The following is a 23,969-nucleotide window of genomic DNA, read 5'->3' on the forward strand; positions in this document are numbered from 1 at the left end:
GGTATTATTTATAGCAGCCCAAGCTGACTGAGACAGCTGTTGATATGGGGATTACATTGATTGATGTTGAACCAGCCTTGCATTAGGGAGAAATTTCACTTGCTCACGGTGTCTAATTCTTTATATAGCGCTCGATTCAATGAAAACATGGGCTAAAAGAAAACCAAGCACCGCCACTACTCACCCATCTGCCCGAGATCCTTGATTTATAACAACCTAAACATACGACAGCCAATTCTCATTGGAAACAAATCGACAGGCCTGTGAGAAAGAATTTCCAGTCTACAAATAAATTCCAGACTTAATTTATTTTCTGAAACCTAAATCACTATAGCTTAAGAGGAAGAAAAAAGAGGAAGAAAAAAACGAATAAGGGGCTTCAGAGACTTCACCAACAGACCATCTGCCCTGGCATCGGAGCAGTGGCCCGGTGGGTGACTCGAAGCTTCTAAAGCCCCTTTCCTCGGGCATCTTCATTCACAGCACTCCGAGAATAATCTGCATTAGGTGACGATGCTTTGGAAGTCTTACAACAAGCCGATTACTGGCCTGGAAACCAGTAATCCTCCAATGCATTTCGTTCAGGAAAGAAACAGGTACGTATTTACCGAGGATTTTACGATGCTGGCACCCAGCTGTGCCACATTACAACGTCTCCTCTGGACTGTTAGGACCTATTAAATATATGCCTTTAGGAGGTTAAATGGGCACAATAATCTGTGTAGAGGCTTCAGTTTTAAATGCAGATGCTCAGGCAACAAAATGCAATCTGGTGGATGGATGACTTGCTCAACACCCAGGTGCCAGAAGGGCCTCTGGACCAACACACCCACCAGGCTGCCCAGAGCTGGGGAAGGAGGGAGGGCAAGTGCGGGCTGCCTCCACCCTCACTGAACACCACCTTAAATGCAAGCAGGAGGGGGGCAGAAAGGCTCTGCAGAGCAGGGCACCACTCCCAAGAATTCCTCAGAGGCAGTGAGGGAGGGCAGAGCCGCGGAGGGACTCAGGCCCGATTCTGGGGCTCCCCTTCCAAGCGGCCTCAACAATTCTCCTAAGATGCTTAAGTCAGTTTTGAAGGCCCATCCCAAGTTTTGAGACTTGCTCTCCTCAACTGTCGTGCATCTCCCCATAGGCCCAGGCACGGCTAACGTCTGACTACATGGGTTCCGACATTGTCCCTCTCCATCTGAGAGGGCATTCTCCTTCCTCCACAGAACACCTCCTGGGACCTCCCTACCTTTGCTAGAAACAGAGTCATTGTGCCGCCTGCCTAATTAACACCCTCATCACAATACATCAACACTTCCTGAGATTTTCTTAGCATTGACCCAGTAAGTCTCCATGCACTGTCTCATAGGCAAGCCACACAACAATTCACAGCATGTGCCTGCCTTCCCATATTTGGGACATGCATTTCCTGCTAGTCAACTTGTTTCTAGTTGGAGATATCAATATCTCACAGTGTACTGCAACGAGCCATGACTTCCAGGCTGTCGCCACTGACTTGGCTCAATGCTCAAAAGAGAGTGCTGTCCTACCCCACATGCAGGCTCTGAGCCGCAGGGAGAAATACCTGGAGCGGTGAAGGGTCGCCACCTGGCTGCTCCTTCGGTTGCCGGGAGCTCTGAAAAATGCCCACGCTCAAGCCATACCCCAGACCGATTAAATCAGAGCCTCTGGGTGTGGGGCCTGGGCATCAGCATTTTGAAGGCTCTCCAGGTGATCACATTCGCAGCCAACACTGAGAAGTTCCTGACCGAATGGAATTTCCATGCCTGCAGCCCATGAACTCAAGTGAGAAAACAGTAATTATAACAACCATCCACTGAGTTTCTTCTCTATTCTCATTACATATTCTAAGCACTCTGCATGGATTACTTTATTTAATCCTCACAACAAATCCCTGAGGTAAGTGTTGTTATGCTGATTTTATAGACAGGAAACCAAGGCTCAAGGTAGTTAATACCTTGGCTAAGGTCACAGACTTGATAAATGTGATTCACTGCCTGTACTCTTGCCAAGAAAAAAATTGGGAAATACTTTCAAATGGTTGACACATTCATAGAGATGGAAAATGAAAACATGGTTGACAGGGACCAGGGGAGGGGAAAATGGGGAGTAAGGGTATAGAATTTTGGCCCTGGCCGGTGTGGCTCAGTTGGTTGAGCAATGTCCCATGCACCGAAAGGTCATGGGTTCAATTCCTGGCACATTGTCAGGTTCCAGGTTTGACCTGACAGTGACTGTACCCGCTTAACGCCCTCATGGAGTGGGTAGATCTACTAGCCCGGAGCAGGACCAGCGGGCTGCATCAGCTCTGCACGGGCTCCCGCCCTCACTGAACAGGTGAGAACACCCTGGGCTCCTGTGTGTGGCCTCCCGAGGGAACCCTGCTTTCCAGCTGTGAGTGGTGGGTGAGGGAGGGGAGGAGAGGTGTGGAGCACTCCACTGCTCCCCTCCCATCAGCCACTCCCTGGCCTTTCTCCCAGGCAGCTGGCCCCAGCCACCACCCAGAGGGTGAAAAGGAGAAAACTCTACGGAACCCATGCTGAAGTTGAGAGGAACAAGGCTAAATATAGGCCCAATTAGCCAGAGCAGAGAGCTCCTGGAGAGAATGCCAGAAAGGCAGGATGAGTTTAGGAGAAGAGGGAGGAGGGAGACGTCGGGAAGGGAGAGCCCAGTACTGCTGGTCACAATGCGCTTCAAGGTCAGTCCTCATGGGCCTCCCTCACGCCACTGCAGGAGTGCACACCGGGACGACCCTCACGCACAGCAGTTCCGCTCCAGCCGTCAGTGACAAGGGGATGCGTGCCCTGACCCGGCAGTGCCACTTAGACAAATCTTTCCCACAGACGTAACCACACTACAGTAAGACCTCAGAACAAGCAGCAGCAGAGTAACATAATCTCAATATCCACCAATAGCGGATAGTTAAGCTACTTATAGTTCATCGTCCGGTTACTTTTGGAGAAAACAAGAGCAGCAGTGAAACATCTCAAGGACCAGCTTCCAAAAAGTTCTAGAAAAGATGCTCTACCTATGGATTCCTATAGATTCTCAACTCCAGCTACATGGTCAACGCTTGGCATCAGGAGCCGTGCAGAGGGCTTTTCCAGACTAAAAAATATCTACTGGTACTGAGGTAATGATATATATATATATATATATTTTTTTAATCTTCACCTGAGGATATTTTTCCCATTGATTTTTAGGGCGAGTGGAAGAGAGAGGGAAAGACAGAGAGAAACATCGGTGTGAGAGAAACACATCAACTGAATGCCTCCTGCACAAGCCCTGACCAGGGCCTGAGCTGGGGAGGAGCCTACAATCGAGGTATGTGCCCTTGACCAGAATCAAATCCGGGACCCTTTGGTCCACAGGCCGATGCTCTATCCACTGAGCCAAACCCTCTAGCGCTTGAGGTAACAATATTAAGCTGTATGTGAAAATATGTAACTAAAATGTGAGGTGATTGTGGAGAGAATATATTCATACTAGAGGCCTGGTGCACGACATTCATGCACTGGGGGTTGGGGGGTCCTTCGGCCTGGCCTGTGCCCTCCCGCAGTCCAGGACCCCTCGGGGGATGTCTGCCTGCTGCGGAGGCGGGAGAGGCTCCCACCATCTCCGCTGTGCTCGCCAGCTGTGATCCTGGCTTCTGGCTGAGCACACTGACCACCAGGGGGCAGCTCCTGCATTGTGCGTCTGCCCCCTGGTGGTCAATGTGCATCATAGCAACTAGTCGTTCCACCGTTCGGTTGATTTGCATACTAGCCTTTTATTATATAGGATAAAACAAAAACTTGGTTCTTATAAAACCAAGGATTTCTTGCAAAAGAAAACCAATTTTTTTCTGTTTTCGTATCAAACATCTTAAGAAGTGTCCATGTGGGCACTTAGAAAGGCACAGAGTAGAGAGAAAATGAGGAGGCAGAATGAACAGCACTGGGTCACTGAGAAGATGGGTAAGTGGAGGGATGTTTAGGAGCTGAAAGAAGGGAGGATGTCCTTGGGCTTCTGCTTGAAGGACTGTGCAAATGGGGGTGCTATTCATTAATAGAGACCATGGGATGAGAACCGAATGGGCATGTGCAGGTTGTCTTGGGCATTTGGATTTGAAGCACCTGTGGCGTACCTGTGGATCATTCATATAAACATGCCCATGAAGACAGCTCCAAACGAGGGTCAGGGATAGAGCCAAGCTGGAGAGGGTGGCGTGGTGACCAGCGAGAGGTGGTAAATCAAGGTGGGTGTGCAGAGTGAGAGCAGATAAGGGCTCAGAGCCCTGAGGAAAGTTGGGTTTAGAGGCAGGAAGAGCACAAGGAGATGGAGAAGTGCCTTTGCAGAAGAAAACCAGGAACTGAAGCATCAAGGAGCCAAGGGAAAGTTCAGGGAAGGGAAGGGCAGGCAAGACTCAAATTGTAGTCACTTTCTCCAACAGAACACAAGCTCCATGATGGCCAAGACTTTTTTCTCCTGGACTGTTCACTGGTGCAAAGCAGGTGCTTAATTAGTACTTGTTGGTGCATGAAATAATAGGTGACTCTGGTGAGATCAGTGGCAGAGAAGTGAGGGGATCAGAGACAAGTTACTGGAAGATCCTGAGTTTCCACCTCTAACAGCCAGACAATTTACCCCAGGGATATATCTGACTTCTCAGGATACCCAGCGTCCTTGTCAGATTACCTGTTCTAACTGAAAATGTGTTGGTCAACACATGTGAACATAATTGATCTAAATATGAATATTATGCAAATGGAAAAATCAGAGTTCTCAATAGCCTTTCTCTTAAAGATAAGAATTTAAAATTTTATGTGTAGCTCTTACACCAATTCCTAGATCCCGATCCCATTGCCTCTGATGACTTGTCCTGTGCATGACCACGCCACCCCTACTTGGTGGGTTAGGTATCATAACCATATACTATTAGCTACTAAGTAAAACCCCTATGATGACATAAGAAGCTCCAGTTATAACATACAGGTCATTTGCACAGGAGCCAGGAGTTCCTGGTTCTGGTCCCAGCTTTGTTACTCCCTAACTTATGTAAGTCCCTTCCCTTTTGGGGCCTCCATTTCCTCGCAACTCTAAAAAGAAAAGCTGTATATCTCACAGGGTTCTGGGGATGAGCAATACATATGTGAAAATAAAATGAAAAGTGTAAAATGTTACGTACATACAAGTATTGTTATTGGGATATTGCTTTATTAAAGTCCCTGGGCATATGAAGTCCTAGTCAGTAAAACACTTGCAGATTCTATGTGTAAGATGCCAAGGAAGGTGCTAATAAGAAGCAGCCCACAGATGTTCACAGCCCAAAGTTATAAGCCACACAGGTGGAACATGGCAGTTAAGAGCAAGCCTGTGGAACTGTTAGCATAGCCAGGCGTCCTCAAACTATGGCCCGCGGGCCACATGCGGGTGTTTTTGCCGTTTTGTTTTTTTACTTCAAAATAAGATATGTGCAGTGTGCATAGGAATTTGTTCATAATTTTTTTTTTAACTATAGTCCGGCCCTCCAACGGTCTGAGGGACAGTGAACTGGCCCCCTGTTTAAAAAGTTTGAGGACCCCTGGGACAGTCAGAGAGCCAGGGAGTTCCTCCACTAGCCCAGATGAGGCAGGGAGAGGTTCTTACACACGCGTGCTGAAAGCTAGAAAGATGAATGGGTAGGGCCTGAGCTTGCCAAAAGCTAGAAAAATAAATGGATAGTGCCCGAGTGTGCCAAAAGCTAGTAAGATAACTGGATAGAAAAAAAAGCCCTCTCCCCCTATCCCTATAACGACCGCAGGCTTGAGCAGGCAGGGAAGATGGTCTTTGACACGGGAGTCCATCATTCTTCCTTTCCTTTTGCACCAGCACCTGTCTCATGAATTTGGCTTTCTCCGTGGCAGGCAGCGGAACCTGTGTTTCATTTACAGGACCAGATGGCCAGGGTGCCATTCTCAGTTCTGACACTTTCGAATAGGAACTTTGGTTGGATTACCTAACCTCTCCTTGCCTCAGTTTCCTCATTTGTATAATGAGGATAAGAGAGTTGAGGTGAGGTTTAAAAGACTTAATCATTGTAGAACTCCTACAAGAGAAGTAAGCAATTTACACGGAACACCATTATGGTGCTTATGGTCGGAGTACTGGGCTAGGCACTGGAGGGATTAAAAAAACACACACCCAATGTTGTGTGCCTTCTTAAATTTTATAACCGTGACAACATGTGTTGTTACACTCAGTTCTATGGAAATCTTCTAAGTTTTGTGAGGAAATAGAGACTTAAGAAGAAATTTGCCTACACCAGTGGTTCTCAGCTAGGGGTGATAATGCCGCCTCCTCCTGGAGGGGAACGTTTCAATGTCTGGAGACATTTTTTGGTTGTCATGACTAGGGAGGAGGGAGTATTGCAGGCATCTAATAGGTAGAGGGCAGAGATACTGCTAAACATCCTGCAATACATAGGACCATCGCCCACAACAAAGAATTATCTGGCCCAAAATGTCAATCGTGCAGAAGTTGAGAAACCCTGGCCTACATCAACAAGTAGTTAATAAGCAGTGGAGCAGGCACTTGTACCTAGGTCTTTGGATTCCAAATTCCAGTGCTTTTCTTCTGTGTCAAACACTGAGAAATATAAGAGAGAAACTCCGACCCAGGTCAGAGGGGTGGTCTGCTGGGGAGTTCTGAGCACCCACAGAGCTCTCAAATTATGAGAGACACAGAGCGAATAAACAGCAAGTGTTTCATCAGTTGAGAGGACAGTGAGTTCCATGTAGCATACTGTTCTCTGGGTGGACTTCCTGGTGGTGGTGGTTCCTGGGCTGGGTTCTGAATGGGCAGGCCTTAAAAGGGCAGAGTTTTCCAACAGCAACACTATCAGCTCAAAAACAATAAAGCATTGCCTTCAAAGTTCTTAAGCCAAATAATTCTTTCTCAGCTTAGGTTTCACACCAAATTGTCAATTAAGTGAGTGGGTGGAATAAAGACTTTTTCCTAGACATACAGAGTCTCAAACTATTTCTCTCCTATGTTCCTTTTCTTAGGAAGCTCAGGGAATATGCGCTACCCAAGTAAGGGTGACGTGGGTTCCAGCAAAAATGATCAACTCTAGGAAAAACAGCAAGTTATAAAAGAATGGAAATGTAATTATAGTATACTTCTGGCTCACCAATGAATAGCATTTACATAATCACACTAATTATGGATCTGTTCAAAATTGTGACACAACTGGATTCAGAGAATGTGGGAGAGAAAGGGGCAATAGATTGAGTCTAGTACTAATAGATTTCTCCCATACATTCATTTTTCAGGAAGGTATGGGAGCTGTGCTATACAATATGGTAGCCAACAGCCACACGTGGCATTTAAATTTTAATTATTTAAAGTTAAATTTAAAATTCAATTCCTCAGTCAAACTACCCACATTTCAAGTATTCAATAGCCATGCATTGCTACCGTATCAGACAGTACAGATATAGAACAGCACTGTACTAGAGGTGTACTACATCAAAACAAGGGAGTAAACCAAGAAAAGAGAAAGACAGTGGAATCCAGAAAACAGAAAATCAACCTATATAAAAGTGGCAAGGGGAGTCCCTAGGTTACGAGTAAAGCGAGATCCCCAGACAGCTGTCAGTAGGCCCTTTGTCTCTAGATCAATCTAGCTCAAGACTTGTCTATTTTGTCACTTTTTCCATAGAACCCACTTTTGGTTTCATTGATTTTTCTGTAACTTTTTTCTATTTCCTATCTCATTCATTTTTGCACTAATTTTTATTATTTCCTGTTTCCTTCTTTGAATTTGGTACCAATTCTTTTCAAGTACAGAAATCCACAGATCAGTGGGGAAAGGTGGACCTTGAGGCTGTTTTCCACACTAACGTGGGCTCCAGAGTTGCTTTTTTATCAAGTCACGCCCCTCCTGTGGGCTTTGGCCTGAACATGCTGAGAAGACAGGTCTCCCTGTCCTGGGTGGGACCCAGGCAACTCCAGCAGTATTTGAACTTACTTTTAAAAGTATATATATATTTTATTGATTTTAGAGAGGAAAGGAGAGGTAGAGAGAGATAGAAACATCAATGATGAGAGAGAATCATTGATCGGCTGCCTCCAGCACACCCCCTACTGAAATTGAGCTCGAAACCCCAGGCATGTGCCCTGATGGGATTGATCCATGACCTCATGGTTCATAGATTGACACTCAACCACTGAGCCATGCCAGCCGGTGGAACTTACACTTTTAAAGCTCTTATGTGCATGCATTACTTTGATTAAAAAGAAAACTATTAAAAAGCAAATTATGTTTAAAAAAAAGATAGTCAATAACAAGCAATAGTGAAGATATAGAGAAACTGGGACCCTCATACATTGTTAATGGGAATGTGAAATTGTGCAACCATTCTGGAATACAGCTTGGCAGTTCCTTAAAACGTTGAACATAGATTTACCAAGGGACCCAACAATTCCACTCCTCGGTATTTATCCAGAGAAATGAAAACATATTTACACAAACACTGTACAGAAATGTTCATAGCAGTATTGTTCATAATAGTTTCAAACTGGAAACAACCCAAAATATCCATTAACCAATGACAGGATAAACAAAATGTGCCACATCCATGGAGTGGGATACTGTTCTGTAGTAAAAGAGAATAAAATGCTGATGCTACAATACAATGAGCCTGAAAAACATTGGGTCAAGTGAAAAAAAGCCAGCAACAATGTGTGATTCCATTAATATGAAATGTCCAGTAAAGGAAAATTTATACAGACAGAAAGTAGACTAATGGTTGCCAGGAACTGGGAGTAGGAATGGGAAATGACAGCTAAATAATACGAAATTTCTTCCTGGGGTGATAGAAATGTTCTAAAATTAGAACATGGTGATGATTGTGCAACTCTGTAAATACATTAGAAACCACTGAATTGTACGCTTAAAATGGGTGAATTTTTTTGCATGTTAAATTATACCTCAATAAAACTGTTTTTTAAAAACTTTTTTTAAAAAGCAAATGATGAAGTCTATTTTAAAAAGAGAACTTGCAGACTATGAGCTATGTGCTTTAATGTGATTATTATAACTGCCCTGAAAGGTTGGTATTGCTATCCCCTTTTTACAGACAAGGAACCCGAGGCTCAAAGGAGTTAAGCAACTTGTACAATTAGCAAACACAGCAGAGTTAAAATGTGTGAGCCTGGGCCCTCATTAGGGAGTCCATGCCCTTCCTCCCATTTGTGCCTGGCTGGGCCCTGAAGCACCATGGGTAGATGACACCCTTCACCCTCAATTCCACACAGCTAGCAACCTAGTCGCCACATTTGTGTAGAGTGATGTCAGGCCAATGGGGGACCTTTGAGTAGGCCACGACTTCCTCTCTCTCTCTCTAGAACCAGCATCGTGATATTGTGACGTACAGAAACGCATATTTGCTCTTAGTCTCCATTCCTGGCTTATAGCTCCCCAAACACTTGGAATTTCCTAAGTGATAAGAGCAATGGGAACATCTTTTATTATAATAGTTTGTCTGTTGTCATCAGTTCCTGAAACAGCTCCAGAGCCAAAAAAAAAAAAGGTGAAAGGAGTGTGTTATTCACAACAACCCCCTTTCAACCACACCTGCATTTATGAGAATGAGGTAACTTTTGGAAAGCCCCTAAGGATGAGGGCTGGTTGCCAGGGAAACCAACCATAGTTAAGAGGATTAGGACTTTCGGTTCCAGGGAGGGGAGAGAGGCTGGAGGTTGAACCATTCACCAATGGCCAATGGTTTAGTCAGTCATGTCTATGTAAGGAAGCCTCCATAAAAACCACAGGACAGAGAACGTCTGGGGTGGTGAACACAGGGAGGTGCTGGAGGGAGGCATGCTCAGAAATCATGGGAGCTCTGTGCCCTTTCCAATACCTTGCCCTATGTGTCTCTTCCATCTAGCTGTTCCTGAGTTAAATCCCTTTAAAATAAATTAGTAATCTGGTAAATAAAACCTTTTCCCGAGTTCTGAGAGCTGCTCTAGCAAATTAATCTAATCCAAGGAGTGGGTCATGGGAACCTCCGATTGATAGTCAGTTGGTCAGAAGCCTGGACTTGCCACTGGCATGTGAAGGGGTGAGACCTGATGCTATCTCCTGGCAGATAGTGCCAGCATTGAGTTAACTGCTTGGAAGTGCTGCTAAAAGCACACATTGGAAGCATGAAACACAGAGACTAGATATGAATCACTCAAAATGTGAGCCGGCCAATCTTTGCCACTGGAGGCCAGAAGTTAGCAGGCGTTACTATTTGAAAATGAAACTTTGCCTCTCTCCACGGTTCCCCCGGGGTGGCCTGGAGGGTGGGCCCTGGAGCCAGACTCCGTGGATACAAGTTGCAATTCTGCCACTCAGCAGCTGAGGGACCCTGGGCAGGTTACTTAAATCCCTCTGTGCCTCAGTTTCCTCATCTCTAAAGGGGAGATGAAAAGAGAACTCTTCCAGAGGACTGTAAAGTGCTTATCTTGTCTGTGTATTTAAACCTGTCATTTAACTGTGCAGAACTGCCTCTGCTCAGCTTTGCAACAAAACTGCCCTTTGGCCCATTATGTTCTCTTGTCTACCCGGGTGGTATCTGTTGGTGAGGGGTAAGCAATGTCCTCCAACACTTACCACACATTCTCACTGGCTCATGAAATCAAAGCCCAAAGAGCCTGTTGTGGTCATCTGGTCCAAGTCTGTCATTGCACAGATGGGGATGAGGTTCTGCATAGCAGAGGGTCCACCTCCCCAGGAGGCCTATCTAATGTGATTATCAAATACCCTACCCTATAAGCTTTTGTGTCCCGACTTCTCCAGAGAGCTATCCTGTCCTAGTGGCTGAAGAAGTAGGTGAGAAAAAGCCATGCTGTGACTTTAAAGACTGTCAAATGCTAATTACAAGTTACTCCATTTGAAAGATCACAATGAAAGCATTTTCAATCCTCCTTCCTTCTGTCCAAACCTCCACCACTGGGGGAGGGGAGGGAGCCAATTCTTTGAAAGCTGCGAGCCCAACAGGACAGTTTTGTGGACAATGGTTAAGAGGTAGGCTTTTCCCCAAGGATGGCTAAAGCATTTTCCTCCCCTCTTGTTACCTTGGTAACTGCTACCTTGGCGCCCTTGTTGATGAGCTGAACCACATTCTCCGCTTGGCCTTTGTATGCGGCTATGAGAAGGCGTTCTGAAAGCGCGGCGACAGCATCCTGCTGGCTCATGAATTAGGAGAGAAAGAGGTTTCCAGATAGAGGTAGACACGTCCCTTCAGCTCCACACGACGTCACTGGCCCGGGCCGGCACCCGCGGGGACAGATGCTCCCGATCATTGGAAGGTGCCTCTATTACTATGCCATCTTCAGGACCTACGGGTTACAAAACAAAGCTGCCATCAGTGCCACGCAGCACACAGGACGGGCCACACGTCTTCTCTCTGATTTTAGGGCATGTGCTGATTGCTCATGGCAGGGGAGGGGAGCAGGGGGAGAGAGGACAGCAAGAAGAACACTCGGCACAGCAAAGCACCTGACCTTAGAAGTGCCACCTTCCCTCCTTTCTACCCTCGCAGGGGACTCTGGATTCGTCAGAGGACTATGGCCAGAACTTTGCATTTCTGTGAGAATCCCCTACACATCACCTGGTTTCCAGTCCCACCTTGGGCAGGTAACTGTGCTATGTAGGATCATCAAGGGCTTTCTGGGCCATGGCTCTCATGCTAATTCCCCTGGCAGGTTAGGTTCCCATGGAGCACACCCCAGAGACCCTGAGGAGTAGGATTTCCCCCCAGCGTATACTGTCATTCTCTTCATTCTTTCCTCAAACTGCAAATCATGCAGTTTCCTGAATTCTGGAACAGATGGAGAGCTGGGCACAGGCCCGGGCCGTCTCCCGGGTCCAACTGCTGCTGGAACAACCTGCCTCAGAAACAGCAGGGACGCTAGACACACTGACAGGGCACTGCCCACTGGGCCAGGAGTGGCTTCCCAGCTTAACCAGGGGGAAATGAATGGCCTACGAAAACCACCTCTAGGCCACTGAGAGCAGAGGTCTGGAGGCATGAACTAGGAGTAAACTTAAGCTCTTCTTTCCACCAAATGGCCAAGTGAATAGAAGGTTAAAGACGGACTCCTCCCATTACCCCTGGGCCACCACGACACTAAGCCAAAGGCAGTGGTTAATGACTTCATAGGCGAAGGGTTCTTCCGGCACAAGAAGAAATGCTTAAGGATCGGATCCACAGCAAGGACGGCAAGGAAGTGAGGGCTTCTTTCAGTTTTAAAACCTACTTATTAAAAATACCAATATATGCAAAAGGAAAGAAAATGCTATAGCAGAACACCACCCATTCTTCATCCCAGGCCCCACAGACATCTTGTACGGTTGCTTCCAGGCAAATCCAATGCTCCTTTCAGATTCTGTCCTTTAAAGATTAAGGAATTGACCATGATGTGACTGGAAAAGGTCTGGACTGTACCACGCTGTACCTCCCGTTCACCGTGACATCCCGGCAGGCCATCTCCCCAACCACTCTGGGAGGCTGGGGTTAAAGGCTTAGACATAAGACAGACATAACCGCAGGACTGCGGTGGAAATTAAAGATGGTATTTTATTATGTGACTGTATTGGCCAAATGTGAATATTATAACTTCAGAAAGAAGTCTAATCTCTCCCCAACTTGTGAATTATCAAATTTCACCTCGTCATCCAAAATACCCAAAATGCATGTAAAGACTCGAAAGGAAACAGAGAGAAGGAACCTTCACAAATCCTGCTCTGGTCACCAGGCACAAGACGCCTGGACAAGGGTATGTACCAAGGCACAGACGCCACCATTAGCCAGAGTCAGAGGTGGAATCTGTCAGAAGTGTTTGTTGAATGAATGAGTCAGTGAAAGAATAAAGTTGAGACTCAAAAGAGAGAGAGAAATGAGCTGGAAATGCTTTTGGAAATTCCCAGGATTGAAGGGAAAGACAGTAGCTTGGGCTTTATGTTTGCCAGACTGCATCACTGTTTGGAAGTGGTTTGTTTTTGTAAACATAGGACACATCGCCTCTCTTTATTCAGGGAATCTGTGGTACCTTCAAACCAATTATACTGAGCTTCTGCTCTGCTTGCCCCAACACCGAAAAAGCACTCCAGGCCCAAAGGGCAGGCAAATATAGAATATTAGCTATGGCTTCTTGAATGATCTCCCTCCCACAACCACATTCTTCTCCACCTACTCCATTGTTATTCCTGTGCGCTGGACCTAAACCGCCACCTCTCCTCCCCCACACCCCCCATTCCCAAACCTCTCTTACAATGGGCCTGCAAATGTCTCAAGTACAATATCCTGGTTCACACAAATATTATCATCACTAAAAGTTTACTCATTCCACTCCATAGCTTGGCTCCTGGGGATAGAGAGCTTGCTGCAACCTCAGTGCATGCCATCAGCTAAGGTCAGGAGCCACAGACCAGAAGTGCTGCCCGGTCACCCTAGCAACAGATGCACGGGGTCAACACCGCCAGCCACTCCCTCCCACCCTCCTGTCCCATGCAATAAATTCAGCCTCTCAGCCACTCAGATGGAAGCACAGTTTTTGCCATGGTTGCAAGCTACTGAGACAACCCTGCTTACATAATTACCGTTGGTAAACAGCCCTTTGCAAATCCAGCACACATTATAATTTTTTTGAGACAGAAAAACACGATATTTGTGAGAAAATCTTGGCCAAGCAGAAATGTGGTAATTTTGCTTTTCAGTGATAGCTACTGAATAATGAAATGTTCCCACTCTTCATCCCACCCAAACCCTCCCCCAGCTAGACTCACCTGAGGCACAGGGCAGCCTCCAGGATAGGTCACTATCTTGGATACAGAAAACTGCCTGCAAAATCTGGAACAGAATCCCAGGTTTCCAGTTCCTGGCCTGTTGCTAGCACCATCCCCATGTACTTGGGTATCTCAAGTTCATTCTCAAATCCAGTAATAGCCTTATTCCTAGGGCCTCCAGCATTCACTTGCACTTGTATTTGCAGGGTGGGTGGGGAGAAATGAAAGTGGCTAAGACTTCTTTTCTACTTCCTTTCTGTTTCCTCCTCTAACTCCAGCTGTGGATGGGGGTGCAGGCCCGGCCGGCTTCCTCCCCACTTCTCTCATGATCACTGCCCTACAGAACAATGATCCCCATCCTTTAGAAGTGAGGACCTACTCAGCTTCTCATTGGATACCCTGAAGTGACAAATCAGGCCAGGCAGAGGCAGGCTGTGGGACAGGGAATAAGGGGGAACGAAAGGCCCCCAACAATGAGTGGGGAGGGGAGAGGAAGTGTGGAGTGGTGACCAGTCTATAATCAACTAGTTAAACTTCCCCGCCAACCTGTTGGGTACCCAGGCTGTAGCAGCCCCGTTCCCTCCTTAAATCTGAGCCTCCTCTTCCAAGTGAATCAGCTATCATTCAAGACACTTCCCACTGCTGGCAGTGAGGAATTTTTTTCTGCCCAACTCTGTCAATCACATGCCTCTTTGTCACGATGCTCATTTTCACAGTGTTCTGGAGAAAAACCTTAATGGCCACATGCTGCCAGTTCTTTAAGCAGAAATCAAATAGATGCATGACCATAAATATGCAATGAGTTTCCTGAGTCCAGAAAGGGATTTCGCTTCCAATAAAGATTTCCCTCCTTCCTCTCAGCCCACTGCCCTGTTTTCGCTGCTCTCCAATTTGCCGATTCCTTTGTCTCCCATCACAAATGCCAGAGGGCCCCACAGCTGTTGGGTCTGTGATGCGATCTGTTTTCTTTTTATAGCAAAAGGTCTCGGAGGTTTGCTTTTGCTGTTTTCTTGAGGATTTACAACAAAGTCTCCTGTTCCCAATATCCCAAAGCCACTGCATTCAGGCAAAATATACGAGAAGAGACCTGCAAACCAAAGTCCCAGGCAAGCATTAGGGACAGCCTCCCCAGAGACGATCCACAGGCACCAGGGCACCGGGCACCGGTCCTTAGGGAACGCCTGCTGCTCCAAGCCCCGCATTAAAGAGAGATTGTACTCACATCCGGGGGTCTGTCCTCCCGTTCCACTGCGTGTTCTGTGGCTGGGTAACTGCAGTCACTTCTTTCCCGTTGAGATCATTAGCTTCCCAGGGCTGTCACGCCCAGTGGGTCTGCAGTGATTTACCTTACAATGCTTGCTGCCTTTCCCCGTGAGCTCCCTCTGCCAACACCGGCCAACCAAGGCACATCTAAAAGCTTATGGAGACACCGGTTTAGCTTGCAGTGTTTTGTGGCTTCCTAGTCTGCTCGGTCACAGCTTCCGAAGTATTTTGGGTCTTTAGATTTTGTGGGAGAGCTCCCTCCTGCCGGCAGAGGACCTGTAACACTGTCCTGATGGAAGAGTCGGAATGATTCACAGATGGGCAGGAGGCTTGTGAAGGATGCTCGGACAAGGACGTCTGCATCCTTTCAGTAGTAATGCCAAGAGGAGAGATGAATATGCGTGTTGTAAAGGAAGGGAGGAGGCAGCAAGGTTCAACATTTGTAACGAACTGCCTTTATGGTGACAGGAAAAGGCTCACGTTGTGGGAAGAGCAGCGACCCAGACGCTCCACCTCCTCGAGCAGAGTCCCCGCACAGCGTCCCCGCACAGTGACTGCAGCAGCGCAGACACGGGGATGGCTGAGCTGCCATTCCTGACGTCTGTAAACAAACAGTTTGTCTCTCCACAAATCCTCCCACGAACAGAGTCTCTGAAGAGAAGGGGGAAGGGAGGAAAAAGGGAGCGAGTCTGTTTCAAGTCCGGTCAATGACCGTAAACATCACAGGTGTGTCCTCCAGCCCACTTGTTGAAACAGCAGAAAACAACTTTCTAACTGCAGCCATCAGAGAAAGAAGAGGGCTTTCATTGTGAAGTAAGCCAGTGTTATCACCCTTGTCCTCATTTCTAAAGCCAGAATGGGTCTGGAGATGGACAATAACTCTGTCAACACAAACCTTCTGAGCCCCGTCTCTGCCCAAAGCCTTGCCCCCATTCCGCTGAGGGTGGTGGCTCCTGAGGGTGGTGGTCTGGGATTCTGCATTGGCCATTATCTGGCTTGTTTCCAGGGCAGGAGACGAGCCAGGGACTCTGGCCAGGGTGCTGCAGAGAGATGGAATTCCACCGGGAGACAGAGTGCCAGAAGAAAGATCAGCTAGTTTACCCAGGAGTGGTCACTACTGGGACACTCTGATCACCACTGGAGGACAAGGGGTTGGAACAGAGGTGAATGTGACTCATTTTCTTCTCTGAAGAAACTTCATCTGGCTCGGATAAGCCTCGATCGGGGCCCCAAAGGCCAGAGGGCAGAAGGGAAATGTAAACTGAGGGCAACGGAAGTACAAAGGACTGGTTCGTCTTCTCAAAGCTTCTGAGACATTTCCTTCCTCTGAGAATGCCCATAGGTGGGGAGCACAGGACTGTCAATGCGGACAGCACAACACTGATTGCTCCCCAAGCCTGGCATCTATCTGCAAAAGACGGGAACGACAGGCACAAAGGCACCTCTTTTTTTTTTTTTTTTTTAATCCTCACCTGAGGATATGTTTTTCTTTATTTTTAGAGAGGAAGGGAGAGAGAGACATCAATGTGAGAGAGAAACATTCAAACATTCCCGACCGGGAATCGAACCCACAACCTTTTGGTGTACGAGGTTGATGCTCCCACCAACTGAGCAACCCGGCCAGGGCAGCTCATTTCCTTCTACTGCTAAAATAATTTCATTGTATGGATGTACCACAGTTTATCTACTGAGGGACATGTTGGTGGATTTGAAGTTTTGGCAATTTAGAAGAACACCGCTATAAATATCTGTGTACAGGTTTTTGTGTGAACATAAGTTTTCATCTCATTTGGGCGAACACCAAGGAATACAATTGCTAAATCATATGGTAGGATACTGTTTAGCTTTGTAAGAAACTGTGGTATAAGTGTCCCCCACTTTTCAAAAGTTTACTTTACCCCCATTTGTTTTATAAAAGACCGACATCAGTACTTTTCTCTAACTGCAAGAAATTCAAAGAGGATTTTTCACCTTTTACAAAAAAAAGGTGAGAAGTGAAAATAGCATTCAGCGTTTGTTTCCAGCAAGACATTATAGAGGCAGCGCACGCCCGGAGCAGCAAGAGGGACACCACCAAGCTCCTTCCCCAGGAAATACACTCCGCACCTCTGCATCAAGCCGTCAGAGCTTTGAGCTGTGTCTATGCTTAATCTGTGCTTTATCTCAGTTTATTTTGCCCATTCATTAGCGAGATGTGTTCTAAGGTGATTGTTTCTTCGCTTTATGCCATTTAGGCTTGCGAACGGATTCGTAGGAAGGCTCTACTTTCAGACAGTGGGAGAAACCTGTATTGTCTTCCAAAGTGGATATAATGTTTTGCATTCCCACCGGCTGGTTTTGCAGTGACCTAATTGCTAAATACTACGGGAACTTTCAGTTCTTACCTGCTATGGTTTCTCGGTTGCACTGGTACTGCCACCATCCCTCCTTCACCACACTTCATTCCCCTTGGGTTTCTGTGGGTGCCTCTCTCCACATTCTCCTACCATCCCTTGAACTGTTCTTTCTCGCATTAGGTCCCTGAGATGCTATATCCCTGGTTGTCTTCTCTGCCCGTTCTCTTCTCCAGATCTCAGTATGGCTCCCCCACCCGCCTGCTGCTGCCCACATGCTCCTCTGCTGCCTAGATACAGATTGCTCAAAATCTTCTTTAGCCTCCATCACTTTCTCTGAAGCTCCAAGTTCTTAAACACCCAACCATTTCACAGACATCTTATTTGGATGTCCCCTACCAACATGTTCACAAGCAAATCATCATCCTTCTGTCCACGCCCATTTCTTCTCTTGTGTCCTCACCTTTCACCTATCTACCTACTTCCCTAATCTGGAATACTCCTGCTCTTTTTATTCCCCTTCCCCACCCTCGCATTCAATAAATTACATGATCCTCCTGATCTGAGATAGTAAAACATAAAGATTAAAAATCAAGCTTTGAAGTCAGAGTGCCTGGGCTCAGATCTCAGCTCTACCACTTACTTGTGGCAAATTTCTTAATGACACTAAGCCTGTTTCCTCGTGTGTAAAATAGAAAGAATAACAGTTCCAACCTTACTGGGTTGTTGCAAAGCTTGAGTGAGATAATATACACACTACACAGAGCCTGGCACACAGAGTGCTCAGTAAATATAAGCATGATTATAGGGTTGCTGCTTAAATGTTCCATGGTCTGTTCTCCCTTTCCCAGCGGCATTGCCACCGCCTTGACTCAGGCTGCCATCATTTCTTAGCTGAACCATCACAGTGGTTCCCAACTGGATGCTGAAGATATTTCCTGAAATTGCTTGTGATTATCTAAACTTAGAAAATGGAATAACAGAAGGGAAGTAGATTTCAGCTTGCATATGGGTTTTGACCTAGGTAAAAGCAGAAGCCAAGGCAAGACTAATGTTCAGGATTCAGATGCTGAGTGTACTTTGGCTTAAAAGATAAACTTTGTAGAAGTGAACAGAACCAGGCCAGAGAGTTGTTGGGATTTCTTAAACTTGACTCTCAGAAAGACAGAGCCTTTGAGCCAACAGTGGCTAAATCCTCTCTCACCTGTCTGGGCCTTAGAGATCCCTGAGACAGTGAAAGGTAAGTTCCCCTCTTCTGATGGGTCAGTGTAGAAGGAAAGGAGTAATGAGACACCAACCATCTCCTCCAGCTTGTTTTAAGATGGCGAAGATGGAGAAGGGCTAGGTGAGATACAATGTGGGGGCCATTAACACTGTCCCTATCTGCCAGGCAGTGGTCTGCGGGTGATGATGTCTGGGCCTTTTTTGGTGCCAATTATTTTGCCTTTGTCTATGGACCTCTCTTCCTCTGTGTCTCTTGCCAAAGAGCATTTTATGTGAACAGACCATGCAGGCATCAGGGACACCTGCTAATTCTAGGGCTAAAGTTGCATGGAGAAGCCATTCTGCCATATTGGTCTCCCTGCCTCAAGTCCTGCCCACTCCCTTCTCCACCTCAATTTATGGGGTCACTGATATGAGAACACTCTTCACAGTCCAAATGTGACAGTGTTTCTCCTCTGCTTATTACCTGCAGTGACTCTCATTCCCCCAGAACAAAGTCCAGTGATACATAAATCCATACAGGGTCTGGTCTCAGCCTGTCTCCAACCTCCTACCCATCTTGCACCCTGGCTTGGCCACAAGGGTGCTCAGATACCTTGAAAGCAACATCCTGTCATTTTTGTTTACAAAGTTCTTTAGATCTTTACCAACTTTTTCTTATCCTTCAAATCTGCTCCACCTTCCAGGTTCCCAAGGTCAAAATCCTAGGTACCTGAGTGCAAACCCCAGCTCACCCACTTATTTTTGAGTGACTTACTTAATGAATCTAGCAAAGGGAAGTCTGGGGTTAACATAGGTATCTACTTATAAGTAAACAACATCAACTGTTATTTGGCACTATATACTATACCTTGTTTTTCAGCATCATTGCTTCCAATATATTCCTCAGAGGACAGAGGCCTTCTTGTGGGGCTGACTCTTCAGGGAGACTCTTCAGGGAGACACTCACATTCCCTCAGCCACTCACAGATTGTATCTACTTAGCAAGGTCTGCTATGTAATCCTCAAGAAATGGTTGTTTTAGTCTACTGGACCCAGTTTTAATATATGTGGTCCCATTTTATTCAGTTTCCCTGCCAACAAAATCTATATATATAAAAGGCTAATATGCAAAGTGTTTCCTCGGGAGTTGAACTGGAGACTGTGAGTTCGATTGCTCGCTATGATGTGCACTCACCACCAGGGGGTGGCACAGAATGAAAGAAGGCCTTGGTCGGCAGCTGGAAGGCCCCGATTGGTCCTGATCACTGCCAGGCCTAGAGACCCTACCCATGCACGAATTTTGTGCACCGGGCCTCTAGTATTAATATAACCATCTGATACTAAAAATTCTAGATACTATGATGCATGCCTCCTTCCTACTCCTATTTCCTCTAACCCACATGAGTTTCTTCAATAATTCTTTCTAAAAGCAAGCATGTCGCCGAAACTGGTTTGGCTCAGTGGATAGAGCGTCGGCCTGCGGACTCAAGGGTCCCGGGTTCGATTCCGGTCAAGGGCATGTACCTTGGTTGTGGGCACATCCCCAGTAGGGGGTGTGAGAGAGGCAGCTGATCGATGTTTCTCTCTCATCGATGTTTCTAACTCTCTATCCCTCTCTCTTCCTCTCTGTAAAAAATCAATAAAATATATTTTAAAAAAATAAAAAAAATAAAAAAATAAAAGCAAGCATGTCTGGGTGAGATGTGATTTGATGGGAGCAGTGTACCTACAAGAGGAGACATCCAGTGGCCTGGAAATGCCAGTACTACGTCAGCTCTTTCCATGCCACTATTTGCAGATGACACATACAGGTCTCCCATCTCAATTCCCTTCCACGACTGGCCGAGGCAGGAGTCGATAGACACAAGGGGGGGAGAAGTTCTATTTAAACGCTGCCCACAGAGTGCTTCATGACCTTGGGCAGGCTATAGGTCTTCCTTGGGCCTTAATGTCCTCTTCTGTAAAATGGGGATACTAATGGTAGCTACTGACTTCATAGGGGAGCTAAAAGGATTACCTGTGGGAGTGGATGACAAACACGTAGCATACACAGTGCCTGGCACAGAGGAAGCCCTTGGAAAATATTAAGTGTGCATGATGCACATATAAAGTCAAAGGGATGCTAAAGTCTCCAATTAGATTTCTAAATCCTTTCCACCATTTAAGACTCCCTACATCTCTGTTTTAGAGTTCCCAGGACCTGATCCAGGGATAGTTTGGTCCCTTGACCTTACTCAGCACACAGCATGACACAGTGTTTGGCTTCAGCACAGAGCTTTGCTGGGATCAAGTGTCCCTGAAGAGGAGGGGAATTAGGGCATCAAGTAGAGCCGGCCATCGGGGAGGCTCTGTGGCTCTCTCCCCATACTCGTGTCATCACACTCCAGCAATCAGATATATGCACGCACAGTACAAGTCTCAGAATCTGTACTCAGACCTGGCAGACTCCAACCCTGGGGAGGGTGAGCATGCATTAGGTGGAGGGCAGCCTTCATGGGATGCACTGCCGGAAGTAATCTCTCCTCCTTCACATTTCGCCACTGCCTAACCCTGGTGATTTCCCAGCTAAGAATTTCTCTCAAAATGGTTATTGTTCACATTTTAAGTTTCAGTCACAGATTAACCATGAGCAAGTTTGGTCCACTAAATTCTTTTGCCAATAATTGTATTACATGACAAACACACCGAATTGTCATCACCATCAGTTACTGTACATTATTTGGAAAATTTGGCCACGTGTTTACAAGGAGAAGAGGTGCCTACAGTGAAGGTGGCAGGAACAGAAATGACACCGACCTTGAGTTACTTATTATACACCTAGAATTAGCCCCAGAGACATTCATTCCCAAGAGTTTTAAACAATCATAAAGTAGTTAGGTCTCTCAGGGTGTTCTCATTATCATCAGTCAAATTATCTCCACAGTGAAAATACACTTAATTAGTTGAGCTTCAGCAGTCTTCAGGAGACGGGGCCAACCTGAGAAATTACAAAGCATGAGACCCCTCAGTGGAAGACTCCCAGGTGACGCCCGCCCCCTCCCTCTTCTGATCACTCCCTCAGAGCACGAGGATGCTTTCTCTTCAGCAAAGTCTGAGTCTGGATTCGCTGTGGTAAGTGGTGGGGCTCTCACTCGTGAGCTTGTCTCTTCCTCGCTCTCAGGAGCCTGGGACCCACACTTGGGGAGAATCCACAGACCTTTTCCAGGACAGGTGGATTCCTGTCCTGACGGCCCTTCTCCAGAGGGGTTCTCCCCAAACCCTGGGGCGGACAGTACCTTGTGTTCTTCATATTTGGGCAGACCACCTCTTTGATGACTGTTTATATCTAGCCCAACTCCAAACAAAGACCACAGTGGAAAGAGACGATAGAGGGGAAAAAGGGAGACGATAGAGGTAGAAAGAGGGGAGAGAGGAATAAAGGAGGAAGAACAACATGGAGAGACAGTGAGCACAGCAGTATGAGGACACAGCCATTGATAAGAAATGGGGGCAAGGGGGACTCAAGTTCAATCCCTCTGTCCTCAATTCCCAACCCTTCCCAAATTAGACGTGTTCCACCCAGCCCAGTCTCTGCTCATCAGATATTTTGGGGTGATGAAAATGTTCTGTAATTAGATAGTGGTGATGTTTGTACACCTTTGTGAATATATTAAAAACCACTAAATGGTATACTTTAAAAGAGTAAATTTTATGGTATGTGTAACATAGTTCACTTTAAAAATTGTCCAGTTAAGTGCCAAGGCACTGAAATTAGACAAACAAGGATTTGACTCCAATCTGCCACATGCATTATGCTGTGGGGAAGTCATTTAAGCTGACCAATCCTCAGGCTTCTGCTCTGTAAGTAAGATGGAAATAATAAAAGAATTATGTCAAATGGCTATAGTGAGACTCAAACAAGGTAATAAACGAAGTGTCTAGCACAGTGATGGCACACAGAAAAGTACCAATACACAGTCATGGATGTTGAAGTGACAAAAAGAGTGGAAACTGGGTCTCAGCCAACATATATTCCTGGGATTTATTCACTAATGATACAACTGTCTATATAATAAGTAACTGTCTATATAATCTCAGGTAAGGAGGTCAACTGGTGAAGTTTGCTGTTTGGTCAAAAGAAGAAGAGCCTGTCTTAAAGGAAGAAATAGCAATAAGCAGAGAAACAGCTTCTCACCTGCCCCTTTGTCCTTGAGTATGGGCAAGGGCATTAAAACCAGTTTACATAGAAGCATGGAACAGACCAAGGAATTTCAGAGGGAAGGCGGGAAGAGGGTATGGGGGGAGGGAGTGATTAACTGGGGAACTTATATGCATACTAGAGGCCCAATGCATGAAATTCGTGCAAGGGGCTTGGCCCTTGCAGCCACAGTGGCTTGCCTCAAACCTTGCAGCCCCGGCTTTGTCCGGAAGGTCATCTGGAAGGATGCCCAGAAGGTCGTTTGGCTGTCTGGTCTAATTAGCATATTACGCTTTTATTATTATAGATATGCACACAGACAATAGAGTGGTGAAGACCTGTGGGGTGCGAGTGGAGGTGGAGGAGGTCACGAGGGGGGGGTGGTGTGGAAAAACATAAACAAAAGGGACATCTATAATACTTTCAGCAATAAAGGGGGAAAAACTATAAACACTTTCTTGGCTACAAAACACACACACAAAAACAGGGCTTTAGGCCAAAGAAAAGAAAAGCGATCACACCTCTGAAACTGCTCAGCATGCCGGCTCCCACTGGATAATGGCTGTGATAAAGGTTGTTTCCCACCCCCAAGACCCAGCTCTTACCAGCTCAACTATTGCCCCTACAACTGCCTCAACTTGTTGGTGCAACATACATGTAACCCCCCAAATAATGGGTTGTGATAGCATCTTTCTAGTTATCATTCTCAGCAATGCCAACAGTGCCCCATAAATCAGAAGTTTCCTTAAAAGAAATATTTCCGGGATGGCAGTTCCAAATTTACCCTGTCATTACCGAGAACCGGAGGAAGACTGGCTGCAGGGGGGCTCCTCTCCCTGGTCCTGGGGCTACTCAAAGGTGGGGGTGTAAGACTGGACTTACTGTGAGAGAGCAGAAGAGCTCACTATCTGACCGTGACCCCAGGAAGGCCAAGAGGTCACTTCCTTCACCAAAGGCACTAGCAAGGGGCACGGCATCACTGAGGAGCTCGATGGTTTGGTTCTGTTGGCTGGAGTTGACAGTAAGAAATGATGCCATGGTATTAGGCTCTTTTGAATTAATGGGAGATGACAGGATTCCAAAATAGCAGAGGTCAGGTGATGACGATTAACCATCAGAGGTCAGATGGATGTATTTACTATAACTGACAGCAAGATTGGAGCGGCAAACAGGGTGCTCTGAC

At 46.4% G+C, this 23,969-nt stretch overlaps 1 protein-coding gene across 1 annotated transcript in view; it reads right to left on the reverse strand.

Moving 5' to 3' along the window:
• Nucleotides 1-23,969, reverse strand: part of ANKRD6 (ankyrin repeat domain 6) — a 149,145-nt gene that overhangs the window by 44,531 nt on the left and 80,645 nt on the right. Inside the window, exon 2 of the mRNA XM_079780524.1 lies at nucleotides 11,095-11,358. Coding sequence (XP_079636650.1) covers nucleotides 11,095-11,214 — 120 coding nt within the window. The 5' untranslated portion in view covers nucleotides 11,215-11,358. The remainder of the gene's footprint in view (nucleotides 1-11,094; nucleotides 11,359-23,969) is intronic.

Source organism: Cnephaeus nilssonii (assembly GCF_951640355.1).
Source record: "Cnephaeus nilssonii genome assembly, chromosome: 9".
In the NCBI taxonomy this organism is placed as follows: domain Eukaryota; kingdom Metazoa; phylum Chordata; class Mammalia; order Chiroptera; family Vespertilionidae; genus Cnephaeus; species Cnephaeus nilssonii.